General features: G+C 43.2%; 1 protein-coding gene across 2 annotated transcripts in view; it reads right to left on the reverse strand.

Moving 5' to 3' along the window:
* The window catches only part of LOC112457202 (protein dead ringer), a 112,345-nt gene that overhangs the window by 17,941 nt on the left and 72,878 nt on the right, over nt 1–21,526 (reverse strand). For both annotated transcript variants that reach the window (XM_025020132.1, XM_025020130.1), the window contains exon 4: nt 8,096–8,168. In XM_025020132.1, the coding sequence (XP_024875900.1) occupies nt 8,096–8,168 (73 nt within the window). The remainder of the gene's footprint in view (nt 1–8,095; nt 8,169–21,526) is intronic.

A 21,526-nucleotide genomic window follows, 5' to 3' on the forward strand; every position in this document is an offset into this window, starting at 1 on the left:
CATATATACGTATATATATATATATGATGAGAATTAAAATACAATTTGTATATGTATTTATACACATATTTGTACAGATACATATTTGCATGGGTTATTTGCACAAGGCAATAAATTTTTATTTTTTATTATTAAAAATTCTACTTTTTTACCTCTATTTTTTCTATTATTTCCAAGATGATACATTAGCGGACCCAATTAGCGCTAAAATGCGATAAACTATCCTTCAAATTCGATAAGAAAACTTAATCACGTTACTTCCACGAACGGCGGATACGACGGTCACGAAAGGTTTATCGAGAAAACAGGTGAACGGTTAATCGGTAGGGCGGTTGAACTACACTTTGCGCAACTGCTATTAAAAAATAATACTGATGGGACGGCCCTTAGCAGCGGTACCTTCTACTATTCGCGATTCGATTTACTCGAACGTACGTATAAAAATTGCAACCGTTTTCGATCGCTTAGATCGGATATAAAGTCTGTCCATCGGTGGTACTGTGTTTCCTTCTTGTCGAGTGCGAGTGGTACCTGTAGAGATGCAGAGAAAAGTGGCCTCTAATCCGAATAATCCCCCTCCCCCCCGGGTATTAGACCTTCCGAAAGCGGCGGGCGGGCGATTTTCGACGACCAAGAAAGGACTTCATCGAAGGAGGTCTATTGAAAAAAAAGCCTCAAATCTATCTGTACTGGCTCCATGGTGGCGCTTTGAAGAAAAGCAGGGTCTGGGGTTTACGGGTCGAGGGTATCCGTCAGAGATGAAATCCATCACCCGTGCACGAACAATACCCGTCCTCCGGTATTCGATACACGGGCACGGGCTATAGGGACTTTATTTCGTTTTATAGAGGTATCCGAGACCGACTGTTTATGGACAGGGTGCATGGATTGACTCTCTCTTTCTCTCTGTCTCTCTCCCTCCCTTTCTTTCTCCTTCTCCATGTCTTTCTCTCTTTCTCCGGTCATCGTCGTTGCTTGGATGTCGACACCGGCTCGTCGATTTGCTCGACAAGGTCGTAAAGACGATAAAACGACATTGGAGCGGGTGCGAGATACAAATAGAGGTATAAACGGAGGTGTTAAAGAGGTAAGGAGAGGGACCGCGGTAATCTCGCGTATAACGCCCGTCTGAGCTGCGCGCGTCTAGATTCCGTCGATTTAATCGACCGAACCTCGCGCCCTCACGCGATTCCACATTTTCCCAAGTGAACATATCCGCTTTGCCTTTTCGACCCGGGACGCGCCTTGCTCCGACGATTTTATAGGCGTCCCTTTGGACCGGCTGAAGATCGATTCTCGGTAAAGGTTGTAACGCGTATGAATTTTGATATTTATTACATAATAAAAGCCCGTCGTGAATAACGCGCCAAGTTCCTTGAAATCTGTAGGATGTTAGCGGTAACATTTTCCCCCCGCGACATCGTTCGTCGCGCTATGTAAATCCTTTGAGTTTTCGTTGCGGTAGCCGACCATCCGGAGTGAGTTTTACCATTTAAAATCACTCACTTTTAAAATCAGATTGCAAGTAGTCTCGTTCGTCATATTATTTTTTATTTGTAAGTTAATATCAGTGCTGCTTTGCCGCAGAATTAAAAACGTAAATGTATTAGGCTGTCCCAAAAGTTCTTTTCCTGATTCACGCGCATGACTTTGCTAGCAACAATGAAAAGCGAACGTATAGATCGGTCTGCTCTTCGATATTTTGGTGTTCGTTCACCTTAACTTCCCGACAATACGTTGGTACATTAAAAAATGTGTCCTTCCTGGTCTCCTGCAGCGGTGCGTTCCGAAAGATGAAGAACCAGAAGAGAAATTTGGCGTATTTCTTTGACCGGTCGGTAATTGGAACCAATCGCTGCCGTTTGGTTGTGATTTTCTATCCCATCCTCCTTACTCCCCGGATTTCGCTCATTCTGACTATTACTTGCTCCTTTCTTTAAAAAATTTTTTTGTCATAAAAAATTCGGCTCCTTCAATGACATTAAAATTTATCTCAATCAGTATTTTTTTTAAATCATTCAAAAACATTAAAAAAACATTTAAAAAATAACATTATGAGTCTTTTATGTATACTTTTATGTATAACACATTTAAAATTTTGTATTAATTTCTAGTGAAAGAACGAAAAGGACTTTTGGAACCACCTAATATGTTCGTTCTGCTCAAAGGATTAACGAGATATAGCGATCGTTCGATAAGAAGCGCATCATCGCCTTTCGAGAAGCTGATTCGCACGTAAACTGATTTAACAAATTTCCAATAGCGTCGGTCGTTATCTAATTTGCATTGGGAATAACCAAGGCCATCGGTGCCAAGCACACGGTACCGCAGGCGAGGGGGAAGGGGTGGGGGTGGCGGGAGCCGCGCGCAAAAGAGAGGAGAAACAACTATTTTCGCGAAGGAACGTTGCTTTCGCTGTTGCAAGGCAAAGTCAAACATTCAAACTAGTTGCAATATGCCGTGACGGCGTGCAGTTACCGAGTAACGGCATACGAACGTGCTCCCGGCACAAAATATCGAATAATAAGAAAATGGGAGGGAAACGGGGGACGGCGAATCGTGCGTTCGTGTGTCAGCTCGCCGGCGAATCACCGTCGTCTCTCTCCTTTAGTTGCACAATGGAAAAATATGTTCTATGCGCGCGCGCGCGGGGGACGCGGGACTCGAGAGAGACTTATTCGCATGTAAGACGTGCGATGCACTAAGTATGCGCGAATCCGCGTGGACGAGGCGCATGCCAAATGAACAGAAGGTACTAAAAGGTAGTAAAAGTAACGGCTGCGCGGCACGATAACTATTAAGCGTGGATTTCGCTCGGCGGGCTGCTCAATTTCATGGTGATTCCTATATATTTACCCTTTCCGACTCCCTCCCTAATCTACGGTCGAAACTGCGAAACGCGGCGGAGCGTTTAGCCTGGAGTTCAAGCCCGGCGAAGCGACGAGCGACGAGACGCCGCCGCCGCGACGTGTACTGTACCCTTTCCCGGGAGGGAAAGGAAGAAAAAAAATCAGAGGACGAGAGCGCACCTATGAAAACCTATGTAATATCTTGTGTATGCAGACGTCACGTACGCGGTGCGTGTTCACAAGTGTGTAGCGAAAAGTGTTCGTGCCGAACACGTGTTCTCCGCGTTAATGCCGAGTAAAAAGGCATTTTTCTTGAACCGGCCCGGCCGGGCCGTAACGCGATGCAGCATTGCAGCTCCGCAGTCCGCACTTGCAAACTAACGCACTTTTAGACTCGGCGACGTGCATGCGAACGCCGTGCGATCAACTCACTCGAATGCATCCTTTCGATTGAGCACTTTTTACATGCGTCGATGAAACAAAAAGAAATAGTCACTGCCTTATTTTAACGTTCATATTTTCTCGTATTACATCGTTACCTTTTCTCCCTCTCGTACATACGCGCATAAAATGCTGGATTTCTCTTATTGTATACTAAAGATGTACCTATCTTAATTTTAAGAAAATTATCTGTGTCGTCATCTCGTACATTGAAATACATATGGCGTTAGCGAATTAATTCCTGTGAATATTTAATGCGAAAAAGACGATATCGCCTTTGATTTGTAGAATCTTTTTACATTCTTTTATCTCTGTACATATTTTGCGGCAGTGCAAATATACATGAATATAATATGTGAACGGCAAGTCGAGAAGAAGCGACAGAGAGGGAAGTAAAGATAATAACGTATTCGACGAAGAGAATGGCACCACTCGCGCAGTCGTCCGCCACGAGTATGAATTACATCGGCGATTGAAACTCGTTCGTGTGTTGGAAAAGAAAAAAAAAAGAAAGCAAATGTGCGGACCTCGGGCTGTCGGAGGTGTCGGAGATTTGCATATTAAATGGGTTGGGATTTATAACGGTCGGTCTTTCGGAGCGGAGTTAGCAATATGTGCGATAAATAAAGAATGTTCCTCGCGCGAATCGTAGCGCGCGAAGTCCAGTTTTCGCGCACACCAGCTGCGAAAGAAAAAGTGACAGAAGAGTGGTGAAAAGGAAAGCCTCATGGATTTCGATGTGACCTGACGTGTCAAAATCCTTTATTTTGGCTTTAATGTGCCGTAGCACGCATAATACAATGAGAATTTAAGGCGTAAGATTTAAGCCTTAAGCCGTAAAAAATTGACCAATCACAGTCGAATGTGAGAAGAATACTCGACTGTGATTGGTCAATTTCTTACGGTTTAAGGCTCTTAAATTTTATGCCTTAATTCTCATTGTGTACACGGAAAGAACGGTTTTGCTAAAATATCTAAAAATTTAACTAGATACAGATCTGAAAATAATTTTGTTGCACCAGTAAAATAATTATAGTAGGTCGGTGAAGTATAATGATAATGCTGTAAAAAATTTTAACATTTTAGCAATCAGTTTGAGTGTTCTACATAATTATTTTTATGGTGCAACAAAATTACTTTCAGATCTGTATCTAGCTAAATTTTTAGATACTTCAGTAAAACCGTTTCTTTCAGTATAGACACTGCTTTACAGAGGAAAACAAAACTTTTTGAACATTATTAATTCACTGTAACTTAATTTACTATATCACGAAAAATAAAGCCTAAACCGACCTACGTTTGTGTAATACTTCTTTTCTTATTTTAGACTAAATTTATTCTTAAAATATTAACCCTATATATGTGAGTGGTCTACGACGTCCGAGCCAGAATGATAACTGTAAAACTTGCAAGCCTGCCAAAAAATATTAAATAAACGATGTTTATCAAAATGACTACAAAACCGTCAATTACAATATAGACAGACGTTTTGTGAATTTTTTCAGATTTTTTAAAATATTTTAAAGTAAGGAAAAATAGCATCAAATGTAACAGACCCACGTAAAAAGAACGTATACAGATGAAAGGTTAAGAATTATCCTGCAAACGCGAAAAGTATAAATTTCAAAGTATAATTAATATTAATACAATTAATTAATCTATTTCAATCACAATTTGCACGTATGTCATTGCCCTTGTCTCTTATTTATCTCATTCAATGTTGCTCGTAAGATTGATCGAATAATCCGCGGTGTCCCCCGTCAGAAAATTTTCTGGATCGTTCAAGAGTTACGCAGTCCTCTCTTGAACCGGTTCTCTCCGCTATTCGGCGGCAATATCGAAGTAAATTATGTTCCGCTTGCGCGAATTTGTGCGTTCCGCGTGCCTCGTCGGCGCTTTTGATATACGAATACCGAATACCTCGTCGCGGCGGCGGGTTCGAAACGGGTGGGACATCTTGTTGTGAAACGACCTTAGTAATATCTATTACCACGTCGGATTTAAAGGGCATTAAAAGATATAAGTTCCCCGAAAAGAAGTTCCCGCGTGTGTTATACAAAGTATAAAATAAATACGATGCTAATATAAAATTCCGCGCGGCATTGGCTTTATACTTTTTTTTTATACGGCCTCCTTTATTCCTCATATATCATTTTTGTCTCACACACACACACACACACACACACACACACACGTATACAAACGTATACAAACAGGAAATATAATTATCTTATCAATTAGAATGCAATCTAAATTATTCTCGTGAAGTTGATAATTTATACAGACTTATGTTTATTATTCCGATAGATACGTATTATCGATGAATAATCCTATTATCTCTCTCGTGAGCGTTATCTATATAATAGATAGAAAATATAGTAGCATAGAAAAGATACAACGAAATAGAGTATCGCGTTTGTTCTGTTGAAAAGCACTACAATGTATCGACTTATTTATCAATCTCTTTAAACTAAGCGATGACATTTTGCAGTGTTCAAATTGTGAAGAAACCCATTTGTCTTCGTCGTTCCGCCGAATGATTTTTTTCATCTAAATAAGCATCTCGGTTAGTTGGCCAAAACGTACATGGTACTTGCCTTAAACGCATATAAAATAACAAGCTTTTATACGGAAGTATATATAAATAATTATTTCGTTATAACTGATAAAATTTTCCTTAAAAAAAAAAAAAAAAAATCCCGGTGCAAATAACATATGATAGAAAAAGTCACTTTTTTAGGAATGCGCACGAAGTTGTCGCACGTGGAAAGAAGATGCGGACTACCGCTGTCAGAAGCGATAATCGGCTAATTTGTCCGCGCGTTTGTATATCTAAAAAGCCGAGCGCCTAGCCGTAGCGCGCGATGATAGCAAACACAAATTGGTGGTGGCTGGACTAATATACCCGAATATGATGAATGGTCTTTTATATCTACGGACGTAGTAAGGTGTTATGCGTTACGTTAGTGTTGAATTATTGCGTGCGTGGGGCAGCGGCGCGTCGGGCACAATAACGCAGCCCGCGGGAGGGCCCGGTCCCGGGACCCGACCCGGGTCCTTGCCCACGTTCTTCGTGGGCCCGAGCTTTTACCCGCGAGACATCGAGATACGCGGCCCGCTCGATACCTCCTTCCCCCCTTTTTCTCTTCTTCTTTTTTTCCCTTTTTCTTCGCCGCGATTTTAATCGAACCGCGTTACGAGCGAATCGAAAGATCAATCGGCATTGATCTCCTCGAGAATTTATGATCGTCGACTCGTTATTATCATTCATGAAGTATAATAACCCGCAAAATAAACGACGCTATTCGTTGCTTCACGGTCGCGATCATCACGCTCGATCGATCCTATCGTTTATACATTCCCAATTTTGTTACCTCTTGAAATTTTTGCATTGAAAATCCTATCGATATTTTTCGAATCCGATGACGCAACTAAAGTTGATCAGGTTTCACGCGTTACATAAGAGTCTGTCAATGCCAGGCGTTATCACTTTCCGAACGATCATTTAGCACCTTAGCAGCTCTTTATCGTACCAAATTACCGTTCGTAAAATACCGACGCTCGACGGAGGGACGACTGGAAAGAGACAGACGGATATGTTGATCCAATCTACTCTAATTATCGCTAGGGAGGTAGAGGCATAATAATAGCATCGTCTCTCGGACTCAAAGTTGCGCCACAAAGTTCGTAGAGAAACGATGGAGGGAGAATGAAAGACAGAGAAAAAGAGGGAAAAGAACAGAAAGGCACTGACGCATCACTGGCGGGCTTGATTGATGGACGAGTCGCCATGTTTATAATTAGAGCCCGACGTTTCCGGTTCATCGTCTAACGCTCGGTCGCCGCGATTCGCCGCGGATCAATCTCCCTTCTGTAACCGTTAAAAAAAGTTTCACCGGCGGCGTAGGATAGCGCTAAAGCGCGAGGAGTCGCGACTGCGCTAATTACGATATTCTCGAGTCGTTCGACTCCCGTCTCTGTCGTGGGGGTGAAAAACGCGCGTATACATATACGCTAATCGCGCGGAAGCGCGCGCGTGAGAAAATGTGCGATTTCACGGGCGTTGTTCCGCTGTACGCTCGTCGATTCTAATTTCGGTGCTTTCGGTGGCCAAGCAGATGCAACGTGTTATCGAACCTTTTAACCACGTGGACGTTTACGACGCGCGGTTGGACGTACCGGCTACGAAAATCCACGTGTGCAGGAAACGAGATGCGGGTCGCGCCAGTCACGCATGTGTGTATCTTTCTCAACGGTCGACAAATTCAAACGGCGGCGGATCTAAACAAATTTGCGGAATATTACGTCTTCTTTGAAGAATACGTCTTCCCCGCCTACTCTTTCAAGCTTCTTTTAATCGAGTTCCAAGTGTCTCAGGCGTATTTTTCTAAAAGATGCGACACGGTATAGGAGTAGCGCGTGATCATGACAAAATGTATGACGGAGTATGAGTTAAATATAAATTATGGATGTACGAATGTGTGTGTGAATAGAACGCGCATCTTCTTACTTTTGAACCTGCAAAACATTCGCGGTGTATTCTCGTCTCCGCAAAGTTGGCAAGTAACGAAAGAATCTCGTAGAGAGGCTCGTTGAGAAAATTTTTATCAGTGGAAGAGTCCTCTCTCTCTCTCTCTCTCTCTTGTAAACGCGCCACGGGAACAATCAATGTTTGTAATATAAACTCCATTATGTTATTTTGTTAATTTTTTTCACAGGCATCGTACCAAGCATCACGCATTATTTTCACGTTGGATCGCTTCATCGAATACATCGGGGTAATTATTATTCAGTGATAGACTCACCTCTATTCTGCATGAAACTGAAGAGGTTGTCGAGGAATGCCTTCCGTTCGGCGGAATCGTCCAGCTCGTACAACTGAAACAGAAAGAAATAAAAATAAATAAATCTCGTCGTAATGTATACAAAACAAATAAATACATTTCGATGTATGTACGAGTCCTGCCACTGACGGCTCTTTCTAGCGCGATATTTACGGAAATTAGACATCGATGTAACGACGGGACATCTTGCGCACGATGATGAATTCATCTCCATTCCACGCGGTGTAGCATTATCAAATTACACCTATAATTGAAGAGCATACGCGACAGGAACTTTTTGTCGATTGTACGGCTAGTACAATTCGATGTAATTAACCGACAATCAACATTTTTGTGTCGCGCGCGCATTTGTAATCGCGCAAATACTTTCCTCCCCCCCCCCCTCGCAATGCTCTCCTCGCCGTCCCGATCGGGAGAATAAAACGTTACCTCGCGGCGTGGTAATAAAAACAGGAGTGAAACAAGTGTGCTCATAGCGACAGGCAGATTAGTTAGTTCCGATTATTAATGATTCCGTTTAACCTGCCTCATAACCCGAAACCCTCGCCGAGACCGTACGAAAGCCAAACCCCCTTCGGGCTGGCGCGGCCCGTATTATCATATTTGTTATGTACGATGTGCTATATCTAATCTGAGACCTCCTAATTGCTTTTATAATATGAGCCCCGTACACCCTCGCTTTCTCTTCTCCTAGTGTCTCTCCTTATATCCTCTTTTTCTCTGGCGCTTTCTACATCCCTTAAACGCTCCATTCGACAAGCAACTACGGGCTTGTTCCTTTTCCTCTTCCGACGCTTTCCGCTCTTCGCAATTCAACATGACTCGACTCGACTCCGCACGTTTGCCGCGACGATAAATTTCATTCAACTAATCGCGCGGTGTTTCGCAACACTATCTCGCCCCAAGGGCGAATAATAATTAATACGCCGCCTTACGCTCACCGTCTATCCCATCTAGTTTTCCCCGCCTAGACTGCCCGCGGATTATGAAAGTAACAATAAAACAAAAGTAATTGCAAAAGCGCGATATATTATTCTCGCTCGAACCTCAATCGATACTCAATACCCGTTCATTTAATTGTACAAAGTTTTTTCACATTTTTTTCTTTATATTAAAATATTTTTATATCTAAATCAAGTATTTATTTTAATGTGAAAAGGTAATTAACTGTCTATAGTCAAACTAACCATCCGAATTCTATCTCACGGTTTTCGGATTTTATTAGCGACGATATCTATAATTAATGAGAGATTATGCTTGCTCGATATGCGATGCAGAAATGTTAAGTAATACGTCAAACCACAACGTCCATGTGAAGACGTAAATGTCGACGCTTGTCACGGGAAAAAATGCTGCGCGCACGAGATGTATGGCGACAAAACGAAATATGTGCAGTATGCACGCACGACGCGACGCGACGCGACGCGCTTGTACAGCTGTGTAGAACGGGCGGTTTCTCGCGCGTACAGTGGCAGGTGCCTGGCAATCGCTACCACGTGCAGTAGATCGTTAATCCAAGTTAATCGATGAAAGAGAGAGAAAGAGAGAGAAAGAGAGAGAGAGAGAGAGAGAGAGAGAGAGAGGGACATTTATTCTCACTCCTTACTTAATTTTCGCGACAACCCCTTCGCTCTCCCTCCAGTCGATTTCGTCCGCCATCCTTGATGAGACGAAGCGACGTAGGAGCGTATCGTAGGTACGAAGGAACGAAGAAACGAACGGATGGACGAACAGCATTTCTCAAGGGCCATTTTGTACTACTTTCTCGTGTTTTTTCTTTGGCTACACGAGCGATGAGCTCGTTAGGGGCAGCCAGAGGGAGAGGACGAAGTAAAAGGCAAGGGAGGAGGGGACGGTGCATAGAGGCTGAGGGTTCAAGCGAGGTATATTGATTGATCTACAGTTAAGCGGACTGACGGCGGCCACGTGAGGATCAGGGGAAAAGAGCAGCTCTCTCTCTCTCTCTCTCTCTCTCTCTTTCTCTCTCTTTCGCTCGCTCGTATCCTTACATGCCGCCCGTGTGTATACCGTGTGTATACCTCACTACCGTGGTAAAATAAAGACGGGGCAACGGAATTTGCTCTCGATGATGCATGCGCCGGCAGCCCCGCCCTCTCCTTCTCTCATCCACTGACGGCCGGGTGAATAATAATTCCTGATACGACCGCCGGTTGATCGGACGACTTTCGTCCCGGGCAACCACGGGGAAGAGCCAACTTTGCCGATGATCGATGTACGCGCGCTTAGTAACGTTAACGGACTCGAAGATGCCGTGATTATATGCGACCGAGGTGTATGCACACAGAGTGCGTCCCGCAAGAATGTCCGGTAATGATCGCGTTCGATGAACAGAGCGATTCCTTGAAAATTTTAATCAACGAATTTTAATCATCTTCTCTTAACGTCAAGACTCGTGGATTCGTTCATAAATTAGAGCCCTAAGACGTTTGCGATTTTATTTTACTGATTGCGAGCTACAATAAATATAGATGGTCAATTCGCAAATTTGACTTTCAGCTCACTGAAGAATATTAATATTCTCGTTGAATATTAATACGGTTGAAAAGAAGTGGGACACTTACGACAAATGTGTCACGAATTGCGCTCTTCCCGACGTTAAAGATCTCGTCGAACCGATTTCTAACTCTTCTTCGTTCTGGCCTCTTGACCATCGCGCGATGAATTTTACGACCTCGAGACGCGAAACGCGATAGACGAGACGAATGTGGAGAGCAAGAAGAGCTCTCTCTTTCTCTCTCTCTCTTTCTCTCTCTCTCTCTCACAAGCACTTAGCGCGGCACACGTCGCTAGCTTTACGAGCAACGATTATCGATGCGCGACTTTTTCCACCGCGTCAGAGATTGAGATAGTTCGCTTTCTTCCGGTTGAAGGATAAAGAGCGTCGATTACTTTGTTCTCATAACGTGAAATATTGTAGTAATAAATATAGAAATAGGTATTCATGTCGTTATTGCAAACAAAAATCTCTTGTACGTTATCCAGGGTGTTTTATGTCGTGTAATAATTATCTCTACCAATTATCTCTGAAAGTATTGGTTTATTGGAAAAACGTTTCAGATATAAAAGTTGAAGGGTTCAGAGAAGGCCAATAAGCGATCTTATTTTAAATCCGGGGCCCGTGTTGGGCCTCCCAAGTCAAACTTTTAAATAAAAACCCCCATTTTTTATTGTATCATCTTTTTTTACTAATTAATTTGAACAACTTTTGTCTGAAAAATTTTGTATTTGCCTTATACTTTTTGAGATATTCAAGGAAAACTTTGCAACTTTTTCTTTAAATATCTCAAAAAGGCAAATAAAAAAATGTTTCAGACAAAAAATGTTTAAATTAGTGGAAAAAGAGGATACAATAAAAAATGGGGGCCCTTTATTTAAAAAGTTTGACTTGAGCCCTACTAGGCTCAACACGGGCCCCGGACCCAAAATATAAGATCGTCTATTGGCCCCCTTCGAACTCTCCAACTTTTATCTGAAACATTTTTCCAATAAACTAATATTTTCTGAGATAATTGACGAAGATAATTGGCACATGAAATAAAACTCACTCTGTATATACAACATACAATATTACGATATTTTTAACAATATATCACACGATTCCCTGAAACGGATAATAATAATTTCTGAAATTTCCATACCCGCCAAGCCTCGAAGGAGGGAGAGAGGGGAAAGAGAACGTCAAGCCTGGACCTACACCTCGCCGACTTATTATCTTAATTACGTAATTGGCCGTGGGTCCGTGTACTTTGAAAAGCTTCGTGCGGGCGATACGCCGTCGCGTCGCATCCGCCCCTGCGAACGCAAGGGATCAACTTCCTGCCGTAAACCCTTTTTAAGGGTGCGTCTCGAAGCGAACGGAAGCGGGCGCAGCCTTACGTAATGCGCTCCGACTTTTCCTTTCGAGTTTCGAGATCGAGATACCGGATAATAGCGTAGGGACGGCCATGAAAAAAAAATGACATCGCGCGAGGATACACCGGCACTCTCGTTACGCTAATGATAATGCTAAATTATTGATTTAACAACCGACTCCTGCATTAGGATTGCGATAGAATTAATATATTAATATATGTATTCGCGAGTCTTAATTTAAAATTCAGTATTAATTATCGCTCTTATTATAATATAATTAAAAGACAAAGTAAGAGATTGAAATCTCGCGAGATATATATACTTGAAAATATCCAAAATCTATATCCTTGAGGGGGAGGGATTCCTTTAAGTGATCGGATTATTATTAAATAATTCCTCGGCACGTCAGCTCGTTCGACCGTGCAAATTCCGCGGCAGGTTCGCTCGAACGACGAACGTAAGAGAGATAAAAATTTTATCGCTCGTTTCCTCCGATGGTCGTATTTGCTCTTTCAAAGGATTTGAGAGATCGTTAAAGCGCGAATGTGGTGTGATGCAATTATGACGACAAGAAATTTTATTATGTAGAAGTTTTTTCGGATGTAAAGTGTTTTAGGCGCATATACGCGTACGTATAATCAAAGAATATTAATATAAAAGTATATAAGACGCTCGTAAGTTGGCGATAAATAGCTTTAACGGACAGCGAAAAATGCGCTTGATGAGAACGAAAATCGGGGCAGAGGCTCGATTCGCCGGCGATAAGCATAGGAAGATATCCGGTGGACGTTGGAAATGGCGAACTTTAAGTAGGGATATCAAGATCGGCGGCGGGTTATACGAGCGGCCATAATAGTCGCTACCATTACCCGCTTCCAGGACATTAAAGATAGCAAAGGCAATTATAATCATTATGACGTCGAGCGGCGCGTACAATGCCGCTGGTGCGTTACGCTCCTATAAAATCTCCGTAACGTCCAGAACAACGAGAGTGGCCCGAGAGAAGCCCGGCCTTCTCTCTCTCTCTCTCTCTTCTCGCTACGCCCAGTAAACTCCACCCGCGAGCCGGTTATCGCGTCGCATCTCAAATCGCTCCACGCTCCAAGACGCGAAGCGACATATGTCGACGGACTGTCTCCTTGGAAAAGAATTCTTTAAGGATTCTAAACAAACACGACGATAAAGGCGTTAAGAAGTTACGTAAAAAACGATAGGTGGGAGCTGTGTGCATAAAGAACTGATAAAGAAGAAGATCTCTGCCAGTCCAAAAGTAAAACTGTATGTTTGACAAATGAAATGGGTTTTAGGTAATCAGTGCAAGAGCCTTAAGATAGCCTAAAAAGGTGGAAAGAAACGTAAGAAAATGCGCTTTTCTAAACTGTGGAGAGAAATGTGAGAGATATGTCTGTTACATCGTGCAGATTAGCGGAAGACTGTCTTTTATACGTTTTTGCTCGTGTTTTGGTTGGCGTCGCATTCAGACATTTATATGTAATGGAACAATCAAAAGAGAAAAAGAGAAACCAAGAGAGAGAGAGAGAGAGAGAGAGAGAGAGAGAGAGAGAGAGAGAGACCCGATAATTGCAACCTCCGGAAAGTGCTACGGTTCCGAGAAAATAAAGTACACTCCATGAAATTGCAAAGATATTGATTCTAGGTTACAAACAGTAGTTGTATCCGTAAATGATAGTCGAATAAAAATAAGATAAAACTGATAAATGGCGTAAAAATACCACGCGGATATAACCGCTAGCTTTTGCGGGAAACGAGAAAATACGGGGCGAAAACCGATTGACACTATCCGGAGTCGCTTTCTCGAAATAACGTGGATGAGGATCCACTTCGCGAATTCCCATTATAGGGGCGAAATCAATCGGCTTTATCCCACCGATATCGCCTCGCGGGAAGAGAAAGACCCATCCGTTGTCCTTGGACAGCTCTAATCCGAATGAGGTTCCGTTCGTATCCACTCGCGTTTCTTTGAACGGATCTAGCCTCGAACGAAGCTTCCGAGAGAGATCATTGACGTTTTTCCAACGATGCGTCCTTACCATCTCATAGCTCTTTCTCCCCGTTTGTCTTTTGTTTATTTCATTAAATTGAAAAACGTTACAATTAGATTTTCGAGAAATATCGTATACATATGTGCATGAAGTAATGACAAATTATTAACGTCCGAGCCGAACGAGGTCATCGACCAGATCTTACCGTACAATATTTCCATTACAAAATGAAATCGACCTATTAAAAGCTAGTGAATGGATTTCCACGAGCCTCCTACGCGAACGCCGCACCGAAATGAAATTGTGAAAACAATCTCTAAGAATAATCAAGACTCGTTACGACGAAAGAAGTATAAGAGTTTACACGAGAGAAGGAGGCGGTAGACTCTCCATGATGTCGGCGTCAACAAAGAAATGTAAGAAACGAAATACTCCGTGGTCCCTTTGCGTCCTCTCTTTCGTTCTTTTTCCCTCTCTCTCTTTCTCTCTTTCTCTCCCAAGAGCGAGACTCGATAGAGTCGGATTTTATGCTCGTAGCTGGAAATATTAAATCGCACCTAAGCACGTTTTATGTCGGCCGCCTAATAATCTCCGACAACTGACTTTGACTTCTCCCTTCCACCTCCCATCCTTCTCCTCCCTCCCTCTCTTGCCCATGGTCTTCGCTCTATCGTCTTTTCGTTTTCGTCTCTCTGCCTCAACATCTTTCTGCCTCTCAAGCCGGAGACCGCTCGAAAGCCCTCTGTGGGCGGCCAACGCATCCATCCGTGGCCCATAAACCCTTTAAATGTTCCGAAAGGGCCTCTGGTTTACTCTGTAACCCTGTCACGTTGATTCCTTCTTTCGCGGTTGCCAATTCAAAAAATACATAAAATCAAATAATCTATGTCGCGGTCACGCGGATTGCTCGTGAACGTGGGAATCGATCGCGAAATGGTCGATCGTGGCGCATTTATAACGATGCGATGCCGCGACGTAGATGTTGTTCATCGAGAAACGCGGAAGCGTCTCTTCTATGCCGGAGAAGAAACGGACTTTTTCAGACGTAATTTAGTAAATGGAATTATATTATTTTAATTGAATGAATTAAGAAAATATAAGTAACCACTGCTAAATTATTATTATTAATTATTTTTTGGCAAAAGATGGATACACCAAACAAATTATATGAATTTTTCTGAATGCATTGATGATGACAATATTTTTTTAACAAAACATTCTGATTATTCCTGACATTCGAGCGTAAATATCGTCGCCTATCTTCGATTCTCCGAGACGAGCGGCGAGACGGGAACCGGAAATGCAGCGCGCCTCGCGCCCGTCGCACCCCTTCGTTACTCGCGGTTAATTCGCTCGTAAACGTCGACGGGAGAGAAACCGATTGGCGAAACGTCGGGCGCACAATTTCACGGGCTGACTGTAGCCGACCACGGTCCGTGATCGGCCTTTGCACAAAGTAACGTTTGCACGACGACAAATTGTCCGAATCTAGAACGTATATGATGCAAATATGCTGGCGGTCGATGACGAAATTGTCGATCGGGGCACGTCGATCCGCCGAGTGTGTAGGTATATAGCTTTTTAAAGAGCCTGGCTTTTAAAACACATATTTTTTTGCCGCATCCCGCGATGCAAAAATCCACGCGGCGCGTTAGCGCGCGCTAATTCAATTTAGATAATAAACCTCCGACCTGTGGTGGCTAATATAAATTCGCGTTAACCAACGCGTTAGTCATCTTATCGCTCCGCTCTTGTTTTATTATCGCGTCCGGACGATTCGCCGGATGACGTATCGCCGGCAGCTAATATCTCCCCAGTGTCGTTGCTCCTAATGTCCGTTTTTTTTCTCACACCTGCGCGTCGACGCGCAACAGGATCGTAACGAGACGCTTACGTTCGAAGATTTACGCCCCGACCCGCGTTTTGCAATTTAATTCGGTAGCCGGTTCAATTTGATTGCGAGATATCGCGATAAAGGCCGCGCGCGCGATCGTATCCTTTCGGCGCGAAGCCACACCTTGATATTGGCTATCTGTCGTCGCGATGAATCCTTCTGTCTACATGTTCGGAGGTGTGGCAGTCATAAAAAAATCCTATAGATATAATGGCAATGATTTGATTCGGTATACAGTAGCGTAGTTAGCATGGTCGTCTCCTCGGAGTGGCGGAATCGTTCACGTAAGATAGAAGACGTCGATTGAAGACACGAAAAAAAACAAGTTCAATCAAATAACGATACTGTGAACGAAAGTCTTGGAATTGCGTGTCAAAGTTTCTCACCACCCGAACTAAAAGCTGCAAGTCGCGTCGAGGGTGGCAATGTCGCAGAGCTTATGAGCTACGTCACTGAGGGACAAGGTTAATACAAGTCAAGAAATCCACGGTCGTTTTCGCCTGTCCCGGCACGAACGAGAGATAAAATTACGCGGTGCGAAAGGATGCGCCGGGATCGATTAACCTGGCGACGTTTGACATAAAATACGGCTTCTAAGTGGCATTCGTTTGTTCGTGGTCCACTCTTTCAGTCCTCCCTTCTCTCTCTCGTGCCGAACGATATGCACGAAAGAGAAATGCACAGGCAAGAAGGACTGTCTCCAAACGAGCAAAGAGAGAAAGAGAAAGAGAAAAAGAGAGAGAGAGAGAGAGAGAAAGAGAGAGAGAGAGAGAGGAGGAGAATGAGAGAGCGAGGGAGGAGAGAGAGAGTTGAAGGAGCGGAGAAGCAAGGAAAGGGAGAAAGAAAGGGCGAGAAAAAGAGAAACGGGAGTCTTACCTCGGTATGGATCAAACGGAGCTACGTGAGCGCGCTTCGATTATAATAAATCAAGACGTAAATAATGAAGGGACGGATGGCTCCGAAAGCGGACAGCGGAATGGTGGGGCGCGCGCGAAGAAACACGGCTGCACGATCGAATCGCGCTTCGTTGCATCGTATCGCGTCGCGTCGTGCATACGGCTGTGTATGCCCTGGCGAGAGAGCCGGCCATGAGAGAGGATCGTAACGGGTATTAATGCCTTTCGCCCGAGGGATCGAGATCTCTTATACCCATCCCCTCGGCTTCACCGAGTTTGATTTCATATTGTATGCGGATAGGCCGTTTAATGAGATTAATGCCGTGCGCGAAGTCAATTAACTTTCACGAATGATATCCGACCTGTGAGCTGTGGCACGACACCGCGTCGTCGCCGTGATTGATATCCGTGATTGCCGGACGAAGCCGCGAGGAGATTCTCGCGTTCATGCGTATGTACACACACGTATAATCTATGTATAATACAGAGCTGCCTCGACATTTCGCGCGCGTCCAGGAACGAGAGAATATACTCCCACGCAAAAACAGCGGAGGCATTGTCTACCGTGTCCGCGGAGTTATTCGAGTTCAGCCATGAGAAGATTATGCGTGCGGCTCGAATCGCGCGTATTAGTCGATAGTGAAAAAAGATGGGAAGGGGGACAAGAAAGCGCGAACGAGTAGGAGGAAGGGAAACGCGAAGCTACAAGCTCTCTTATTAACGAGGAAGCGAAACAACTCGCACCGCAACGCTAATCGACCGGGCACACAAAACGCACCGTTTCTCGCGTATGGCCGTATCAACGGCCATCTTTGTTTCTCACGAGAGCGAGCCGTAAGACGCGGTATGTCCGATGAGAATTTATCGAGGTATATGTTTGCTAACGTAGGAAATTCGACCTCCTTCGTTAGAGGCAGAAAGAGAGAGAAAGAGAGAGAGGGAGAAAGGAATCGTCATGTAATCACCTTGCTGTCGGAAAGATGAAAAGTTTCAGCACGTTGTAGCAACGATTGAAAAGTTATAAGGTTTAACACGTATCGTTAACATTAGTGGATACTTGGAAGGTGCTAAGATGCTTTTATAGATATACGTTTAAAATACAGAAAGAGTAAAGTACCTCGTTCATTACCGTTCGCACGATTAGCGCGAGTCGTCGATAGCGATCGCTAGACGCTCGCACGAGGAATGTTCGTCAGCGCTGAGCGCCAGTAAACGTTCCATCGCATCGCGAGAGATCACGATGGAGGATCAGGACAATCGTACTACGGGGAACGGGGGAATGCTTCAGGTGTCACGGCAGCGTACGATCGCCCGAGGAGCATCCACACTGAGAAAAAAATGTCGTTAATTTGACTAAACTCGTTTAGTTGTAGTGATTTGTTTAATGCAAATATTAATATATTTAAATCAAATATACGTGAGTAATATTAAGAAATTCTGAATTTATTTCAATATAATATTTTTTGAATTAACAAATGTTTGCTTGACAGCCCGTGACCGCTGCATTTAGTTAAATCAAATAATATTTCTTTGAATCAACGATTTTTTTTCTCAGTGCAGGGACGAGAGACTCAGAGCGAATGGCTGAGCGGCGCGCGGTCGCGTTACGGTCTCCTCGGCCAGGCGATCGCTAAAGTGAGTCGTTTACGAGTTCGACGAGACGGTCGACCGGTCGTGATGGAGGTGCAGAGACGGGCGGCGTGGCGCGGCGGCACGACCGAGATCGGCAGCGACGATGGTGGCAGTGGCGGCGGAGACGGCGGTGGAGACGGCGGCGGCCGCGGTGGTCGCGCGATAGGTAGGAACTTGGAACGCGCGACGGAGGTGGCTGAGATGGAGACGACGGCCGGCGTCGGCGAGAGGAGGCAGTTAGCGCGTGTTTACACGACAGCGCTATGTAGCCGGCGACCTCACAGGGCAGTCTCGAGCCGGGCGAAGAGAACGTTTCTATTTGTTCGGACACCTCGCTCGCTCTCCGTCTCTCTCTCTCTCTTTCTCCTCTTCCGTCTTCCCTTCTCTCACTTCTGCCCTGGCAAAGACACCTCCCACCATCGTGCTTTCTTTCTCTCCTCTCGCATTCCCTCTTTTCCTTTCTTTCCTCTGTACCTCTCGGGTCGCGGCAGCTACGGCGGTGCCGGTTAGTTTGGTAGAGCGTGTTAACATCGTTTGAAATTTGATTTTTTTTCACCCGCTTGGAGATTAATATTCGAATATATCTCGATATTTGGGAATTTTCATTTTCCGTAGCTTAATGTCCCTTCTTTTGCTTGCGTTGATGTCTCCAAGCGCGACGATCAAAAGTCGTCGGCTCGCATATCATTTTCCTTGATGAGTTTCTGCGCCTCATTGTCGTGATTGTTGTTTGTTTATAACAGGTGTAAATTTGAGACGCGGAAGAACGTAGAACAATCAGGATATGGTACTTCATAAAGCTTCCAGTGCATAAAAATAGATTTGTTTCGCTTGAAAGACGTAAATTCTGAAAACGCCTGTCTTTTACGATTCAAACACACGATTCTAAAAAGCCCTCTTTATAGATGTATCATTGGAAACGTTTTTATTAATAAATTTAATATATATACATATATCATGCCGTGGTCTTCTGATATACCTTTTCATTGTACTCGTAAAAACTACTGCGTCGTAAGAGCCATAGTTGTCACTTTTGTTAGTCATTCGAGCAACGGAGGATCGTTTTGGAGAATATACATTTGCCTGATCCACGGACTTTTATACAATAGAATAGAGTCCGACGGAGCAATCTTTTTTAATTTCAGCCAAATTCGAAAACGAATATTTGATTATATATGTCAATTTCGGCCAAAACCAAAAACTAAAACTTTCATGGGAATCCTAAGAAAGACTACATGTTCAGGTAGCTCCTAACAGCTTATTTACTTAATATAATGCACATTTCATGTATATAGATATTTCGAATTAGATATTTTTATTTAAATAGAATGAATATTTATACTTCAATCAAAGAAAATAATTTTAAGTAAATGTATTTACTTCGTTAAAAAAATTTTGTCTCTCATTGTACACATGCACATATACAATCATATTATTTCAATAATAACAAAATTTCTAAACATAAAATAAAAATATTTTTTAAACATTTGGAAAAACTGTGGAAAATAAATCAAGGCTATGTCAGCCAAAATCAAAACTCAACCGACCAAAAGAAAAAAACCGAAACCGAAATTTCAGGACTCAATAGAAATCCATACATCCGGAGTACCTACTTCATACAATAGAAGTGTAGCCTTTAGTATAGGTATTCGGATCTTTAGCAGGTATATATTCCGTAGGAATTAGGAGGCTGGCAATGGGACCTTTATATGTGACTTTATACCGATTTTATAGCATGAGAGATGCGGAGTGCTACCACGAGCACGATTATGATCCTACGACGTTGATTAAACGATTACCGGAACGAAGAACATTTAATGGATCGTTCGATTTTTATCGCGTCTTTTTACGAGACATCATGGGATGCGGTATATTTTACATATTTTAACGTGTTCCTGCGCGCGAGTATAAAACAGCTCTTCTAAAAGGGAACCGAAAATTTTCGGAAAGTAAGACGTAAATCGGAAAATTTTCTCATCACAATCGTGAGAAAAAAATATGATATTATTGCGTTTGCTTTTAAATTGAATTAGTTTAAAAAAGCGATTCTACGGAAGGATAATATTGAAAATATTAAAAATTTCTATGATTTTTTGGTCAATATACATCTTTCAAAAAACAGCTCGACGATTGAATAATGAATTTATTATCTCTTGATGGCTCAGACATAACGCATAAATTTTCTAGTTTTTCAAGAGAAAGATTTAGTACAACTCGCGATTTGAATTCCGGTGACCAACGGCTTCCTCCACTTTCCTTTATCCGGCACGTTCAGTCTTCCCATTTATACTACCGTCCTCTTATTAGTCTATATTTTTTTAAAATAAACGGCGCGTAATGTATTCCAGTTCCTTCATTTGTCACGTGCTTTCGCAGGAGACAAGGCGACTAACTTGGTCGCCGGCTTCAAAGGGGTTTTACATTGTAGGAGGTGTTACATTGTCATACAGTCTGAAAAGGTGAGCGCCCAGAAATCCAGGGTCGCTCTTTTCTCCAGCTCCAACAAGTAAAAAAAGGAATACATATGATAAAAATAAAAGATTAAGTGCCGCGCGCACGCGTATGTATGTATATATGTGTGGAAGAGAGATGAAAATGACGAGTGTTACGCCATCGGCACTGGTCGAAAAATCGGCGCGGATAAAAGCGTTGCTTTCGTTGCTAAAATGCTAAAAAGGTGAGTAAAAGGGAATGCAGGCACAACTAACGAAATGGAAAGAACTGCGCAATTTTCGTTTCACAGCGGGCATCGAGTCCGCCAAAGATTCCTTCTCAATGTCTTGAGACTTCGATCTAACAGCAAGCAAATCATTGCCGAAGAAAGGCGGAGATCCCAAAAATATTGAAACCGAAGCGACGGTATCATTGAAACCTTGAAACCAATGCAGCGCGTTCTGCTTCTTGCTCTCGTATGCGTCAGCGGGAGCATCACCATTGAGAGCATGCCTTACGTACAGGTGTGCGTGTCGGTGGTGATATTTTACCAGTCATAAAAAAACGATTAGTCAAGACGAGAGAGCCGCGACTCTTTCTCTCTCTCTCTCTCTCTCTCTCTCTCTCTCTCTCTCTCTCTCTCTCTCTCTCTCTCTCTCTC

This window comes from Temnothorax curvispinosus, unplaced genomic scaffold (assembly GCF_003070985.1).
Source record: "Temnothorax curvispinosus isolate PA1 unplaced genomic scaffold, ASM307098v1 QBEX01007608.1, whole genome shotgun sequence".
NCBI classification, from domain to species: domain Eukaryota; kingdom Metazoa; phylum Arthropoda; class Insecta; order Hymenoptera; family Formicidae; genus Temnothorax; species Temnothorax curvispinosus.